This window comes from Triticum aestivum, chromosome 4B (assembly GCF_018294505.1).
Source record: "Triticum aestivum cultivar Chinese Spring chromosome 4B, IWGSC CS RefSeq v2.1, whole genome shotgun sequence".
NCBI lineage: Eukaryota > Viridiplantae > Streptophyta > Magnoliopsida > Poales > Poaceae > Triticum > Triticum aestivum.
In genome coordinates, this window is record NC_057804.1 from 34,970,796 (window position 1) to 34,987,621 (window position 16,826).

The 16,826-nt window shown below is 45.9% G+C and overlaps 1 protein-coding gene across 1 annotated transcript; it reads right to left on the reverse strand.

Moving 5' to 3' along the window:
- Nucleotides 1-12,832: 12,832 nt before the first annotated feature.
- On the reverse strand, nt 12,833-14,744 carry LOC123090840 (microsomal glutathione S-transferase 3). The gene is made up of 4 exons (XM_044512191.1): nt 14,510-14,744; nt 14,340-14,415; nt 14,052-14,224; nt 12,833-13,127 (listed from the first exon to the last, which is right to left on the reverse strand). Exons 1-4 carry the CDS (start codon nt 14,620-14,622, stop codon nt 13,043-13,045), a joined length of 447 nt encoding a protein of 148 aa, XP_044368126.1. The 5' UTR covers nt 14,623-14,744; the 3' UTR covers nt 12,833-13,042.
- Nucleotides 14,745-16,826: the final 2,082 nt, after the last annotated feature.

The following is a 16,826-nucleotide window of genomic DNA, read 5'->3' on the forward strand; positions in this document are numbered from 1 at the left end:
CCCCGCTGTAGGGTTTGCAATATGTTCATGATTTGCTTATGGTGGGTGGCGTGAGTGACAGAAGCACAGACCCGAGTGAGTAGGTTGTTTGCGTATGGGATAAAGGGGACTTGATACTATAATGCCATGGTTGGGTTTTACCTTAATGATCTTTAGTAGTTGTGGATGCTTGCTAGAGTTTCAATCATAAGTGCATATGATCCAAGAAGAGAAAGTATGTTAGCTTATGCCTCTCCCTCAAATAGAATTGCAATAGTGATTACCGGTCTAGTAAAGTAGTCAATTGCTTAGGGACAATTTCACAACTGCTACCACCACTTTTCCACACTCGCGATATTTACTTTATTGCTTCGTTATCTAAACAGCCCCTAGTTTATATTTACGTGCTCTTTATTATCTTGCAAACCTATCCAACAACACCTACAAAGTACTTCTAGTTTCATACTTGTTCTAGGTAAAGCAAACACCAAGCATGCGTAGAGTCGTATCAGTGGCAGATAGGACTTAAGATAATATTTGTTCTACCTTTAGCTTCTCGTTGGTTCCACACTCTTACTTATTGAAAGAGGCTACAATTGATCCCGTATACTTGCGGGTTATCAGGCACCGCCGTAACCACCTCCTCTGAGCTAGTGGAGGATGCGACCACGCGCCGTCGTGATCACGAGTGACTACTCTTCCTTTATCGGGCGGCGGTGGCGGTGACGAGGGCCCGTTAATGCGGGCGTATCGGCTGTGCGGTGGGGGCGACACTGACTCATCCTTGGCACGGCGGATGCGTTGGGGGACCCGGGCTGCTTCTTCACGCGGCCTCCGTTGAAGAGGCTGCAGTTGCGTGACAGGGACGCGGGTTTGTCCCTCACCCGCAGGAGTGGGAATGCCGACTCTTGCTTCACGTAGATGCATGTTGGGGATGATGGCTCCTCCTTCACGCGCGTCGGCGATGTTGGCGCCGGGCCCATCTTATAGAGCGAGCACTCCGTCATGATCATCATCTGACGGACGTATTCTTCGTCCGTTAGAGCGGCCTCCATGAGAAGATGGGCTGCTGCTGCTTGTCATCGTCGCCAGAGGAGATGACTATCTCCTCCTCGCTGGAGGATCTTGCTACAGTGGATGTCGATGGGCCCAAAGAGCGAGGGTGGCAGCGCCAAGAACTGCCCGACGAGGAACTTCCATCGCCTCTGCCTGCCGGCATGGAGAACTAGTATTTCGGCATCACCGCTGGGCTCGGTAATGGTGATGAGGAGGGGGCGGTGTTGCGGGGGGGCGAGTAGTGCGGCTCTGTGCGTCGCCGGCGTACGGCTGATTTCTACTACACAAGTTTATTTTTGTAGGCTCCATTGGGCCTCCAAGCGCAGAGTTTTGTAGGCCAGTAACAAATTTCTCTCAGGTAGATGACCTAATGTTTATGAATCCGTGTGAGCTGTATGATGACTGGCCTCTCTCAAACAACCCTGCAATCATATACAATAAATCTCTTATGTTCCCAACACACCCAATACAATTATAAATTGTATACGTGCACTAGTTCAGCGAAGAAATGGTGATACAAGTGTAGTATGGATAGTAGATATAGGTTTTTGTTATCTGAAATAATAAAAACATCAAAGAGTGAACACAAACGGCATTGCAATGCTTGGAAACAAGGCTTACGGTTCATACTTTCACTAGTGCAATTTCTCAACAGTACTGACATAATTGAATCACATAACAATCCCTCAATGTGCGATAAAGAATCACTCCAATATACATTTTCGTTGCTATCACTCGCTCTAGCCTCTCCTGGCCAAAGCTCCCTCTATTAACAACACCCTCACGCGATTGATTCCCTGGATAAGTATGGCTCATATAAGATATCCTTTGGAAAAGTAGGATGAAAACCTGTATCAACCTCTATGCCTAGATTATCCCAATGTCACTATGGGAATCTGCAAGTTGATTACCAAAACATATGTAAGTGATCTTGATAAATTACCCCATTGCCACCACGGGTATCCACAAGCAAGACATACATTAAGTGATCTCAAATCTAAAGTATTCAATCCAACATACGAAACTTCAAAGAGCAAGACTCAATTCATCACAACAGAGATAGAGAGGAAAGAACACCATATGATCCGACTATATTAACAAAGCTCATGGTATATTAAGATCATGTCCTATCAAGATCACGAGAGAGAGAGAGAGAGAAAGAGAGAGAGAGAAAGAGATCAAACACATAGCAACTGGTATATACCCTCTGCCCCGGGGGTGAACTACTCCCTCCTCGTCATGGAGGAAGCAGGGATGATGAAGATGGCCTCCGGTGATGACTCCCCCCTCCGGCAGGGTGCCAAAACAGGGCTTCAGATGAGATCGCTTCAGAATAGAGGCTTGTAGTGGTGAAAAAACTCATCCAGGTTAACTTTCGAGGGTTTTTGGAATTATAGGAATTTTCAGCATTGGAATCACCCCAACGGAGTTCCCGAGGGTCCCACAAACTTCGGTGGCACGCCATAGGGGGGCGCCCCGTGATCTTGTGCCCCCCCCGGCACCTTCTGGTCCTTCCCCGAAGCTTCTTGGGTCCCTTCTTGTCCATAAAAAATCACCGTAAATTTTTATCGCGTTTGGACTTCGTTTTGTATCGTTTTTTTGTGAAATAAATGAATAGACAAAAAATAAAAACTGGGCACTAAGTTAATAGGTTAGTCCATAAAAATCATATAAAAGTGCACCAAAACCATATAAAATTATTGTAAACATGACATGAATACTTCATAAATTATAGATATGGTTGAGACGTATCAGCATCCCCAAGCTTAATTTCTGCTCGTTCTTGAATAGGTAAATGGTAAAAAAAATGAAGTGCAGATGCTAGAATAGTGCATAAGTTTGATCAATGATAATTGTATTCACTTTTTCTATCATCATAAATAACAACTCTTTCTTATAAAGCTCATCATGATAAAATAGCAATCAATTCACATGTTATGGTTTAAACAATGCACTCCATTGAAACTTAACAACCTATGTTCTTAGTCACCAAACAATACCAAATCATATTATTTTCAAAAAATTCTAAGTAAGATCTCCATATATTCAATTATCATATAGTCTTCTATGATTAATAGTACTCAAATTATATTTTTAGAACAAACAACATCCATCAAACACAGAGAAAGATAGGATCTTAATGTTTCGTCTCCCAACTTACTTATCATAGGGATAATTGTCAACAATAATAATTCATGATCTAATGTGTTTGACTTGATATATGTGCCTGGGTCTTTCACACCACACAATGTTTGCCAAGTGGAGAATAACTGAGGTTGGAATAAGAAGTTGACTGAACATGAAAAGTAAATAGATATGCCTTTCGCAGAGGGAAGTGTCGTGGTTCTAAGTCTGACAGTAGAATAGGGGGTAGGAACGGAGAGGCAAGATCCTAGCTATGGAGTAGTCATATACGCAAGAGGTTTACGAGTTCAGGCCCTTCTCGGAGGAAGTAACAGCCCTACGTCTCGGAGCCCGGAGGCGGTCGACTGGATTATGTGTATATGAGTTACAGGGGTGCGAACCCTTTACACTGAGGAGGGGGGTGGCTTATATAGAGTCCGCCCGACCCCTCTGGCCCTCAGTTATGCAGGGTTTAAGGTACATTAAGATCGGGCGTTACTGGTAACGCCACAAATAAAGTGCTATGATGACCATAAAAGCTACTTAATGACAGACCGTTTGCGTGCAGAGTGACTTTAGGTCTCCTGACAGTCGAGTGGTTGGCTTCATGGTCGAGTGTCTTCAAGTCCGTCGAGTGGAACCCTTCCTGGTCGACTAAAAGGTGGTTTCTTCTAGAGATGTCCTTGGGAAGGGTATCTTGGACAGGTCCATGACCCTACCCTAGGTACATGGCTTCATCAGGAAGCATGGATTTGCTAATGTGTCAGAGCTCATTGCTTAAAACGAGATAGTTTCATTTGAGAGGTGTACTTTTCCTGTCAACGGTTTAACGACAAAGTTTTCAGTATCTTCAATGCTAAACACATTAATGGTGGTTCCCATGCAAAAAAAATTATTCCCCCTCCACCATGCTAACACAAACAATGGCTAGCCGAATCCACAGATGCCTGCCAACTTTCAACTTTCTAGGGGGGTATTTTTCATAAATAATTCAGGACTGTGCTCCTTTTAACTAGCCTCCCTCAGATTTTATGAGTGAATAAACTCTCGTCAATGAGTAAAACACACTTAGCATGAAATATATTGACTACCTTATCGCTCCATGAGCGGTTCGGATACAAAAAACAAATGTTCATTTGAAGATTTTAGAGGTGATACATGCAAATTTACTTGGAACGATAGTGACATACCATATATAGGGAGGTATGGTGGACACTCATGGAAGAAATTTTGCTCAAGGATTTTGGATGCACAAGCAATATTCCCGCTTAGTACATAATTATTGGCTAGCAAAAGATTATAGGCAAACACCAACTGTTGAAGGATTCATTACAATATAATTTGTATGCAAATATAAGCAAACATAACTCATTACATTGTCTTTCTTCTTCAACTTCAACTTATTTGATCAAGTTTGAAAATAATTAATAAGTATTCACAATCATAAAAGATGTCCAAGATAGTATATTTGTATGTGAAGAGTAGGAACTGAAGGAAATATGCCATAGAGGCAATAATAAAGTTATTATTTATTTCCTTATTTCATGATAAATGTTTATTATTCATGCTAGAATTGTATTAACCGGAAACTTAGTACATGTGTGAATACATAGACAAGCAGAGTGTCACTAGTATGCCTCTACTTGACTAGCTCGTTGAATCAAAGATGGTTAAGTTTCCTAGCCATAGACATGAGTTGTCATTTGATTAACGGGATCACATCATTAGAGAATGATGTGATTGACTTGACCCATTCCGTTAGCTTAGCACTTGATCGTTTAGTTTATCGCTATTGCTTTCTTCATGACTTATACATGTTCCTATGACTACGAGATTATGCAACTCCCGAATACCGAAGGAACACTTAGTGTGCTATCAAACGTACAACGTAACTGGGTGATTATAGATGCTCTGCAGGTGTCTCCGATGGTGTTTGTTGAGTTGGCATAGATCGAGATTAGGATTTGTCACTCCGAGTATCGGAGAGGTATCTTTGGGCCCTCTCCGTAATGCACATCACTATAAGCCTTGCAAGCAATGTGACTAATGAGTTAGTTGCGGGATGATGCATTACGGAACGAGTAAAGAGACTTGCCGGTAACGAGATTGAACTAGGTATTGAGATGCCAACGATCGAATCTCGGGCAAGTAACATACCGGTGACAAAGGGAACAACGTATGTTGTTATGCGGTTTGACCAGTGAAGATCTTCGTAGAATATGTAGGAACCAATATGAGCATCCAGGTTCCGCTATTGGTTATTGACCAGAGATGAGTCTCGGTCATGTCTACATAGTTCTCGAACCCGTAGGGTCCGCACGCTTAACGTTCGGTGACGATCAATATTATGAGTTTATGTGTTTTGATGTACTGAAGGTAGTTCAGAGTCCCAGATATGATCACGGACAAGACGAGGAGTCTCGAAATGGTCGAGATATAAAGATTAATATATTGGATGACTATGTTTGGACATTGGAATGGTTCCGGGTGAGTTCGGGCATTTACCGAAGTACCGGGAGGTTACCGGAACCCCCCGGGGAGCATATGGGCCTTAATGGGCCTTAGTGGGAGAGAAGAGAAGGCAGCCTAGGAGGGTGCGCACCCTCCCAAGCCCAATCCGAATTGGGTGAGGGGGCTGGCCCCCCTTTCCTTTCTCCTTCCCCCTCTTCCTTCTATTCCTAGTGGGACTAGGAAAGGGGGAGTCCTACTCCCACTAGGAGGAGGACTCCTCCCCCCTTGGCGCGCCTAGAGAGGCCGGATGGCCTCCCCCTCCCTCCTTTATATACGTGGGGAGGGGGACCCTAGAACACACAAGTTGACATTGTCTTAGCCGTGTGCGGTGCCCCCCTCCACCAATAATCCACCTCGGTCATATCGTTGCAGTGCTTAGGCAAAGATCTGTGTCGGTAACCCCGTCGTGCTAATGAAGCTCTCCCTCGACACTCAGCTGGATCGAGTGTTCATGGGACGTCACCGAGCTGAACGTGTGCAGATCGCGGAGGTGCCGTACTTTCGATACTAGGATCGGTCGGATCGTGAAGACGTACGACTACATCAACCGCGTTGACATAACGCTTCTGCTTTTGGTGTACGAAGGTACGTAGACAACACTCTCCCCTCTCATTGTTATGCATCACCTAGATGGATCTTGCGTGTGCATAGGATTTTTTTGAAATTACTGCGTTCCCCAACAGTGGCATCCAAGCCAAGTCTATGCGTAGATGTTATATGCATGAGTAGAACACAAAGAGTTGTGGGCTATAATAGTCATACTGCTTACCAGCATGTCATACTTTGATTCAGCGGTATTGTTGGATGAAGCGGCCCGGACCGACATTACGCGTACGCTTACGCGAGACTGGTTCTACCAACGTGCTTCGCACACAGGTGGCTGGCGGGTGTCAGTTTTTCCAACTTTAGTTGAATCGATTGTGGCTACGCCCGGTCCTTCTTGAAGGTTAAAACCACACACTTGACAAAAAAATCGTTGTGGTTTTGATGCGTAGATAAGAATGGTTCTTGCTCAGCCCATAGCAGCCACGTAAAACTTGCAACAACAAAGTAGAGGACGTCTAACTTGTTTTACCAGGGCATGTTGTGATGTGATATGGTGAAGACATGATGCTAAATTTTATTGTATGAGATGATCATGTTTTGTAACAGAGTTATCGGCAATTGGTGGGGCCATATGGTTGTCGCTTTATTGTATGAAATGCAATCGCCCTGTAATTGTTTTTACTTTATCACTAAGCGGTAGCGATAGTCGTAGAAGTAATAGTTGGCGAGACGACAACGATGCTTTGATGGAGATCAAGGTATCAAGCCGGTGAAGATGGTGATCATGACGGTGCTTTGGAGATGGAGATCAAAGGCACAAGATGATGATGGCCATATCATATCACTTATATTGATTGCATGTGATGTTTATCCTTTATGCATCTTGTTTTGCTTAGTTTGGCGGTAGCATTATAAGATGATCTTTCACTAAATTTCAAGGTACAAGTGTTCTCCTGAGTATGCACCGTTGCGAAAGTTCGTCGTGCCGAGACACCACGTGATGATCGGGTGTGATAAGCTCTACGTTCACATACAACAAGTGCAAGCCAGTTTTGCACACGCAGAATACTCGGGTTAAACTTGATGAGCCTAGCATATGCAGATATGGCCTCGGAACACTGAGACCGAAAGGCCGAGCGTGAATCATATAGTAGATATGATCAACATAGTGATGTTCGCCATTGAAAACTACTCCATCTCACGTGATGATCGGACATGGTTTAGTTGATATGGATCACGTGATCACTTAGATGATTAGAGGGATGTCTATCTAAGTGGGAGTTCTTTAGTAATATGATTAATTGAACTTTAATTTATCATGAACTTAGTCCTGATAGTATTTGCATATCTATGTTGTAGATCAATAGCTCGCGATGTAGCTCACTGTTTATTTTTGATATGTTCCTAGAGAAAACTAAGTTGAAAGATGATAGTAGCAATGATGCGGACTAGGTCCGTGATCTGAGGATTACCCTCATTGCTGCATAGAAGAATTATGTCTGATGCACCGCTAGGTGACAGAACTATTGCAGGAGCAGATGCAGACGATATGAACGTTTGACGAAGCTTGGTATGATGACTACTTGATAGTTTAGTGCACCATGCTTTACGGCTTAGAACCGGAACTTGAAAAATGTTTTGAAAGCCACAGAGCATATGATATGTTCCAAGTGTTGAAATTGGTATTTCATACTCATGCCCGTGTCAAGAGGTATGAGACCTATGACAGTACTTTGCCTACAAGATGGAGGAGAATAGCTCAACCAGTGAGCATGTGCTCACAATTTTTGAGTACTACAATCGCTTGAATCAAGTGGGAGTTGATCTTCCAGATAAGATAGTGATTGAAAGAGTTCTCTAGTCACTATCACCAAGTTACTAGAACTCCGTGATGAACTATAATATGCAAGGATAACGGAAACGATTCCCAAGCTCTTCGCGATGCTGAAATCGGCGAAGGTAGAAATCAAGAAAAAGCATCAAGTGTTGATGGTTGACAAGACCACTAGTTTCAAGTAAAAGGGCAAGGGAAAGAAAGGGAACTTCAAGAAGAATGGCAAGCAAGTTACCACTCCCATGAAGAAGCCCAAAGCTAGACCCAAGCCTGAAACTGAGTGCTTCTACTGCAAAGGAAATGGTCACTGGAAGCGGAACTGCCCTAGATACTTGGCGGATAAGAAGGATGGCAAAGTGAACAAAGGTATATTGGATATACATGTTATTGATGTGTACTTTACTAGTGTTTATAGCAACACCTCGGTATTTGATGTTGGTTCAGTTGTTAAAAGTAGTAACTCGAAACGGGAGTTGCAAAATAAACAGAGACTAGTTAAGGGCGAGGTGATGATGTGTGTTGGAAGTGATTCCAAGGTTATTCAAACTTCTTACTGAGGATGGTGTTTGGCAAACCATGCTGCACAACAAGTATCTAGGCCAAATGGCGGTGTCCCACGCATTTTGGAAATCCGGCAACTCGCACTTTTGGGCTGGCCTAATGGCGGCAAAGAAACACATCTTTCGCTTTGGGTCTTTCGCAATAAAGGATGGGTCGAAGATTCGTTTTTGGGAAGGCATATGGCTAGGCAATGCCAGTCTCCGAGAACAATATCCAGCCTTATACAACATCGCTCACGATAAGAATAATACTGTTGCGCAGGTGCTCAGTTCATCCCCGCCAAATATTTCGTTCAGGCGGGATTTGATTGGCCCCCGACTTGTGTCATGGCATGATCTTTTATCCAAGCTAGATTCGATTAACCTGACACAAGGTCAGGATGTGTTTTGCTGTAACCTTACTACATATGGGTCTTTCACTGTAGACTCTATGTACCGTGCGCTCACACATTCTGAGGTACCAGTGAGTAATAACAAGAAAATTTGGAAGTCTAAGATTCCACTAAAAGTGGAAAATTTCATGTGGTACCTTCGTAGGGGAGTTGTGTTAAGCAAAGACAACCTCGCAGGATGCAACTGGCAAGGGAGTTAGAGGTGTTGTTTTTGTACTCATGACAAGACAATCAAACACCTTTTTTTCAATGCAAGTTTGCACGTTCTACGTGGTCAGTCATCAAAATAGTCGAACGCTGCCTCTGGGCCTGATGGTTTTTCGATTCCCTTCTTTAAGAAATTCTGGCCGCAGTTGCGGGTTCTCATGTGTAATATCATCCAAGGTTTCTGGTTGGGAACGGTGGATATCTCTTGTCTTAACTACATTGTCATTACTCTTATTCCTAAAGTCAAGGGTGTGGACTTGATTTCACAGTTCAGGCCTATTGCCCTTATCAATAATTTCGCCAAGTTTCCTACCAAAGGGCTAGCCACACGCCTCTCTCCCATTGCCCATCGTACCATCAGTCCTTTTCAGTCGGTTTTATTAAAGGTCGTTTCATTTTGGATGGGGTTCTTTGCCTTCATGAAATTGTACATGACCTTAAGATTCGCAAATTGAAAGCGGTGATTCTTAAACTCGATTTTGAGAAGGCTTACGATTTGGTGAGCTGGCCTTTTTTGCATAGGGTCTTGCTGGCTAAAGGGTTTGAGGGGCCCCTAGTTCATAGAATCATGCAGTTGGTCTCGGGAGGCCATACTGCCATCAATGTTAATGGTCAGGTTAGCAAGTTCTTTGCCAATGGTAGGGGCCTGCGGCAAGGTGATCCTGCCTCGCCCACTTTGTTCAACTTTGTTGCGGATGCCTTATCCCACCTGCTTTCTAGGGCAGCTACCTATGGGCACATCTCTCCGGTTAGCTCTAATCTTCTTCCCCAAGGGATGACCCACCTTCAGTACGCGGACGACACTATCATTATGGTTGAGTTGAACGATGCCTGCCTTGCCCATCTCAAGTTTATTCTACTCTGCTTCAAGGCGATGTCGGGGCTTAAGATTAACTTTGCCAAAAGTGAAGTGATTGTTACTGGTGTGGACGAGTCGGAAGCTGTGCGAGTGGCACATCTTCTCAATTGTAAGTTGGGGTCTTTCCCATTCAAATACTTGGGCCTACCCATATCCCCGGACGTGCTTCATGCCAAAGAATTTGCCCCGGTGGTCATAAAGGTGGCCAACAGGGTCCTTCCCTGGCGGGGTAGGTATAATACTAATGCGGGCAAAGTGGCTCTAATCAACGCATGTCTCTCCTCCCTCCCCATGTTCCTGATGGGCTCCTACCTCTTATCGGATGGGACTCATGCTGGTTTTGATAAACACCGTGGGGCGTTCTACTGGAACGCGGCGGATAATCGCCGCAAATATCGCTTTGTTAAATGGAAGTTGATGTGTAGGCCCAAAAACCTTGGGGGGTTAGGGATTCTTAATACTTCTATCATGAACCAATGCTTGTTGATCAAATGGTGGTGGAAGATTATGAGTGCTGAGGACCAGTCCCTCTGGCTGTCTATTCTTAAGGCTAAATATTTCCCTTCCTCGAGCCCAATGTTTGCTCACTCGTGTGGTGGCTCTCAGTTTTGGAAGTCCTTGGTCAAAGTTAGACATGTGTTCCAGTCTTTTGTTAAGTTTGTTGTTGGGGACGGCTCCTCGATTAGATTTTGGCTGGATTGGTGGTGTGGAGACTCACCACTCTCGGTGACCTTCCCCACCCTTTTCTCTTATTGCTCTGGTCTGAATATTTCTATTGCTGAGTTGGCTTCCCATGGGTGGAACCTGGTCTTCCGCCGCTCCTTGTCGCCTGTAGATTTTGAAGACTGGCAATGCCTTACTGCCTTCTTCCCTACGCTCTCGACGAACAGGGACTCGGTGTTCTGGCCGCTGTCTACCTTTGGGCGCTTCTCTGTTAAGTCGCATTACTCTAAGCTTTTTGGTGGCACGCCCACTAATCGTTTTTCCCAGATTTGGAAGGCTCGAATTACCCCTAAGATTAAGATTTTCCTGTGGCAAGCCTTCAGAGGTCGGCTGCCTTCGGCGGATCAAATTCGTAAGAGAAATGGGTCGGGCTCCCAGTTTTGTGCTCTGTGCGGTGCTGTGGAGGACACGGAGCATATTTTTTTCCACTGTGTCTTGGCTAAGCTCATTTGGAGTTGCATGAGGGATTGGCTCCTTGTCTCTTGGGCCCCTGCCTCCTTTGCCGAGCTGCGCAGCTTAGCAAGCAACCTTTCGGGCGTCTCCAAACGTATCTTTTGGGTGGGCCTCGGGGCTTTTTGCTAGTCCCTTTGAACGACTAGGAACAAATTTACTATTGAGCACGTGTTTCCGGCTAAACCTGCTGACTGCTTATTTAAATCGTGTGCTTTCTTGCAGCAGTGGAAATCATTGACTAAGGTCGACGACCAGGATGCGCTCTCTATGCTGATCTCCAAAGTTCAGGCTTCGGCTTCTCAGTTATGCAGACAAGAGCAGGATGTTTAAGTGCTTTCTTTTGGGCGGCAGCTGTAGTCTTATTTGGGTCTTTCTCTTCCGGCCTGCGTGCCGTGTACTGGCGAGGGAGCCATGTACTTGATTGTCGTTTCTTTCGTCTCGCCCATCGTTGGGGTCTGGTTGATGTGTGGTACTTTTCTATGATGTGGTTGCTACCTGCCTTATGGCTTTATTTATAAAGTCGGGTGTAATGCCTTTTCTCTAAAAGTCATCAAAATAGCGTCAAATTTGCATCCGTTCACAAGTGTTGCCAATATATTTGGTCATTGGTTGGACGGTATTCCAAATAGTTTCAAAACGCTAATAAGGGTGGAGCGTATGCCTTAATTTGGTCGCTTTGGCTATGTAGAAACGATTTGGTTTTTAATGGAAAAAATGCTTCTCCTCTGCGGGTTATTTTCCGGTGTACGCACTCGCTACGTACGTGGTCTATTCTACAACGACCGGAGTACCAATCGTTGTTCAAGGCGGTGTGTACGCGATTGAAGCAGGTGGCTATGGAGGTTTTTTTTAACATGGGTGGCAGCATAACCTTCGGATCGATCCACCACCTCCTTCGACATAGGCATAGTGTCGGTCTATAGGACTACCGTTGCCGATTTGTCGGTTTTTATTTGATTAATTTTTGTCAGACTTTTGAATTTGGCTGTGTGGTTCTTAGTTATGCAGAGGCCGGGTGTTACTCATAATGTTTTGTATCCGCTTGATGCTTCATTTTGAGATAATAAAATTGCCCTTTATCGGAAAAAAAGTTGAACTTTATAAAGTTTTGATCGAAGTTTCACCAAGATTGTAGGAAAATTTACTAACATTCACGATATCAAATCAATATAATTAGGTGTATCAAGGAATTAATTTTCATATTACACATGTTTAGTGTCGGAGACGTTGATATTTTTCAATATAAATTTGGTCGAACATTATGAAGTTTGACTTGAGACGAATCTTATATACAGCAGAGTAAAAAGATACCAGTGGGAGTACGGCTGTTTCTTGGCGAGGTTTACTTTGTCACCTTTTGGGTACCCCAGCGATGGCCATGGCGTGACAATTGCCACAGATCTACTTTGTTTCCTCTACATGTCCTGTACGAGGGAAGCAAAACTTCTCTTCTGGCACACGCTGGAGGCCTAAGATTGCCTCTCCAGCTTATGATTGTATCAGACACAGGCGCATACAACATTACATAACGTTAAAATTCTTCGGACATAACAACGAACATCATCATGTCCCGGAGACGTCAGGCAAGGAAAGGAAATTGGAAGGAGATTCACCACCATATTTAAAACTGTGCTGCAAAAGCTACAAAACCTCGATGTTACAAACCGTCTCCAACCAGCCTTATTCTGTGAGTAAAACAGACGTGCACACTTTTTTGGACACTATAAAAGACACCACCTCCACGTCTAAATGACTCGGGTCACAATGTCTATCAAGTCAGGCACATCAGTCCGGAGCCTCAGATCGCCTCCCTGATGACAAGGTTGATGCCGAACGACGCCGTGCAGAGGATCAGCCCGATGATCGCCAAGAAGTTGAGCCCCCTGCAGAGTTCACCAAAGCAAAAAGAAAATCGACAAGATCAGAACCACTTCAATAAAAAGTCAGACTTGGACATGGACAACAAGGAAATGAAATTCTTTGATGACAATGCAAGTTCGGGCTCATCGACGCGTTATTCGGCATCATAGGCTACAAATTTGGTTCAGGTCAACCATTTTTCATACTCAATTCAGAGTTCACAACTTTGCCCCTCCCACTCATCGTTCATAAAACCGGGGTGGTTGACATAGGAGGCACAGAAGCTTAGGTAGGATTTTATTTATTTTTGACCGTGAGAAGCTTAGGTAGGATTTTATTTACTTTTGACCGTGAGAAGCTTAGGTAGGATTGCAGCATCACATCCAATAACCAATGTCCTACTTTACGATGCAATGTGAATGAATCTCACCTACCAACCAAGGTCTTCCTTCACCTACAGCAATGGCCCATGTCAATTCAGAAAAAGATTTGCAGGCAAGCAGTAGTGGGGCGCTAGCTGTTAGCTGCTGGGGCCTCAGGCAAAATTGTGAATGAAGAATTGGAGACAAAAGGCATCTCTCTCTGTGCAGGAGGTTGAAGAAACGCTTCAAAGCTACGTACTTCAGGTCGTCGGTGAGAATCATCGAAGCCGCTCATTATGAGCACACCTTTGACATGACTTGGTTAGTGGAGCAGCACCAAGTTGAGCCCTGCTCTGCCCACTCACCGCATTAATGAGTTGAGTGTGGTTGACTAATACTACCATGTGAATGAAATCAACTGTAGCATGTATGATTCCCAGGACTGAGAATTTCCTAAGAAACTAGCAGTAAAACATGCTGGAAATCAAGGGGATCTCTCCCCAGGCATTTGATTTGGATGCCATTATCATCTGAATCATCTGCAGGGTTGCTCATCGCTGAGCAGAGAAAAAAGGGAAATCGTACCCAAGCTTGAGGCGGTTCTCCGGGACGCCGGTGGCGTAGCCCTTGAAGTAGAAGAACCTGGCGACGGTGTAGAGGAGCCCCAGCGCGGCGGCGACGACCGGGTGCTGCAGGCCACCGAGCAGCACCGTGACGAAGAAGAGCGGCATCATCTCCAGCGAGTTCTGGTGCCCCCTCTGCAATCCCCACAACACAAGCCCACAAGAATTCGTTCAGTCAACTCGCTCGAATAACAGAGACGAAATGAAATCAGCGGGGCGGAGAGGGAATCTGGCGGCGGCGGCGGCGGACCTGGACGCAGTTGAAGCGCTTGGCGTCCTTGTTCTCCGCCTCGGTGGCGTACATGGTGGGGTAGAACACCTTGTACCTGGAAGAACAAGCGGCGGCGCAGGATCGTCAAGCTCCAAAATCAAATTCTACAGGACATGAATGGGCAAATCAATGAAGAAAGAAACACCTACTTCTTGCGGGCGGCGCCGACCTGGAAGCTCATCCAGAAGTTGAGGAAGGCGTAGGCCACCACGACGAGCACCACGTAGCCGTATTCCTTGGTCAGCTCCACCAACACCGCCATCGTCGTCTACCTTTGGTCTCTTCTCTGGAGTTTCTCTGGATTTTCTTTCTTCCTTCCTTGGAAACCGAGATTGGATGGGAATTGGGATGGAGCGAAGGTCTATATATAATATAGAGAGTGGAAGGCTCTGGAGAAGTCTCAGAATAAGTTCCTGCCCTCCGGCCCAAGAAAGCCTCGACCGATTCGCTCCCTCGGGCCCATCTCGGCCACGACCAACCGCCCAATGGGCCAGCCAGCACAGTAGTATTACTTTCCCTTTTTCTCTTCTAAAAAAAAATACTTTCCCTTTTTCTCCGATCTGTCCCTAACTTTTTCCAGCGAGGCATTGGAGATATTCCAGACGCCTTTTTTTTCAATAAAAACATTTCAAGACGATAGATACTAGTACTAGGTAAGTATTGAGTACTTTGTTACCCTCAAAAAAAAAAAGTATTGAGTACTTACTAATTTGGAGTGAACACGTTCAATTGTTTTTACAATTTTGATGTTCGATTTGACCTGGAGAGAGCTTTGCCGCTAAGACTCTGCCTAGGTCAACGGGAGGCTGGCCGGCGTCACGCGTGACGTCTGCCTGAACGTCGCCATTGGAATCATCGACATCTCGATTCTGGAATGAATCTGGTGTGGATCTTTGGAATTTCGTGGTTTCAGATACCATGAGCACACAGAGGCAGAGAGGTCGAAGAAGTCTTCGGTTGGAGATCGTGGAAGCAACAGATGACGTGGACTCTGCTCTCGACTTGCGGAAAAAGAAAGAAAATCGCGGGCTGGTAGTTCACGGCGTGGAAAGCGAGTGAACGGTCCACCGGGCTGTTCGTAATGAATCATGGAAATGGAACACTGATGTGGGTCTTGTCTCCAGTTCGTTTGGTAGCACTAACTGCTCCGGCTCCGCTGTTCAGTCATTTTGTTTGATTTCCTTGCTTTTCAGAAGATGTGGGGCAGGTGGTCGTGATGCAGAGCACGCATGGTGCGAAATGGGGGGATAAATTGCAGTTAGAAATGATCAGGTCTTTCTGGTTGTAGACTTGGACTTTTATAATTTTACATGAGTACCATCGCCCAGGGGCTACAGCATCTACAAACGGACTTACAAATCCGACGCCAAACGGCCACGGATGCGATCTGACGCGTCCGCGGACAGTAATCGGTCACGTCTTAAATTTGCTCATCTGCATCCAAATCTCTCGTATTTCATCCCCTAAATCCATATAAACCATGTAAAACAAATTTACGTACTACGACACCCTCCCTACGATCCGTCGTCCCAGATGTCCATGACGTCGGTGCGGGGCGTCGGATGGACGAGCGCGTAGGAGGGATCCTCCTCATCCTCCTCCTCCTACTTGACCTCATCCATATACGCGAGCATCTCCTCCTCCTCCGCGGCGTGCTCCGCCTCCATCTCCCACCGACGACGGCATCTGGCGTCCGCATCCGACTCCAAGCGGAGGGAATCGAGGATGACATGCTGCTCTGCCTGTAGATCCGCGTCCCTAGTGTCCCCCACATCCTCCTCCGTCTCCTCCTCCTCTTCCTCCTCCTCCAAGTCCTCCTCTAGATCCACTGCATCCGAAGGTAACCCCGCGGCGATCCGGTCTTCACGCCTTGCCTGGATCTACTCAAGGAGATGCAGCAGGCGCTCTGCTGGCGTTAGATATGGACAGCTCCTTACCCAGTGGCGTGGGGGATGGCTACTAGTGGTGCCATACAGGAGTGGAAAGTGGCGGCGGGACGGACGGGAGGGGGAAAATGTGGACGGGTAGGGTTTCGGTGTCGATGGTCGGCTTACTATGCGACCCGCCAGAGTGTCGTCGCGTGGCGTCGTCGGTTCGATGGAGGAGACGAGCTTCGAACTGTCGGGTTTTTGAAGTGTTTCCTATGGGACCCCAACATCCGTCCGACGTGGCAGATGCGCCCGGGCGCCCCCACCCCCTCCTCCGTATCCGCCCATATTCGGGCTGGATATGAGGGGTGCTAGTCAGCCCAAGCGTTTATGACCCATTTGAGGAGCCCGTCTGGGTCGCATTTTCGTGACCGGGTACTGAACGGGTCATCCGCCCAGACGTTTGTGGCGGATTTGGGGCGCTCGGCTGTAGATGCTCTCAAGAGTGTGTCGCATCTTCAGGTCTGAATAATCAAGAGGTCATGAACAAGGCCAAGGTCTGATCGGGGACAGTGACGCGTCGGTGGCTCGTTCCGCC

Bases quoted from the DNA above. Each gene is read 5' to 3' on its own strand.
- LOC123090840 (XM_044512191.1), bottom strand. From the start codon at position 14,622: ATGGCGGTGTTGGTGGAGCTGACCAAGGAATACGGCTACGTGGTGCTC. The intron at 14,225-14,339 runs GTCCGCCGCCGC...TGGGGATTGCAG, and splicing joins AGCGCTTCAACTGCGTCCAG to AGGGGGCACCAGAACTCGCT. The intron at 13,128-14,051 runs GTACGATTTCCC...TGAACTCTGCAG, and splicing joins GAGAACCGCCTCAAGCTTGG to GGGGCTCAACTTCTTGGCGA.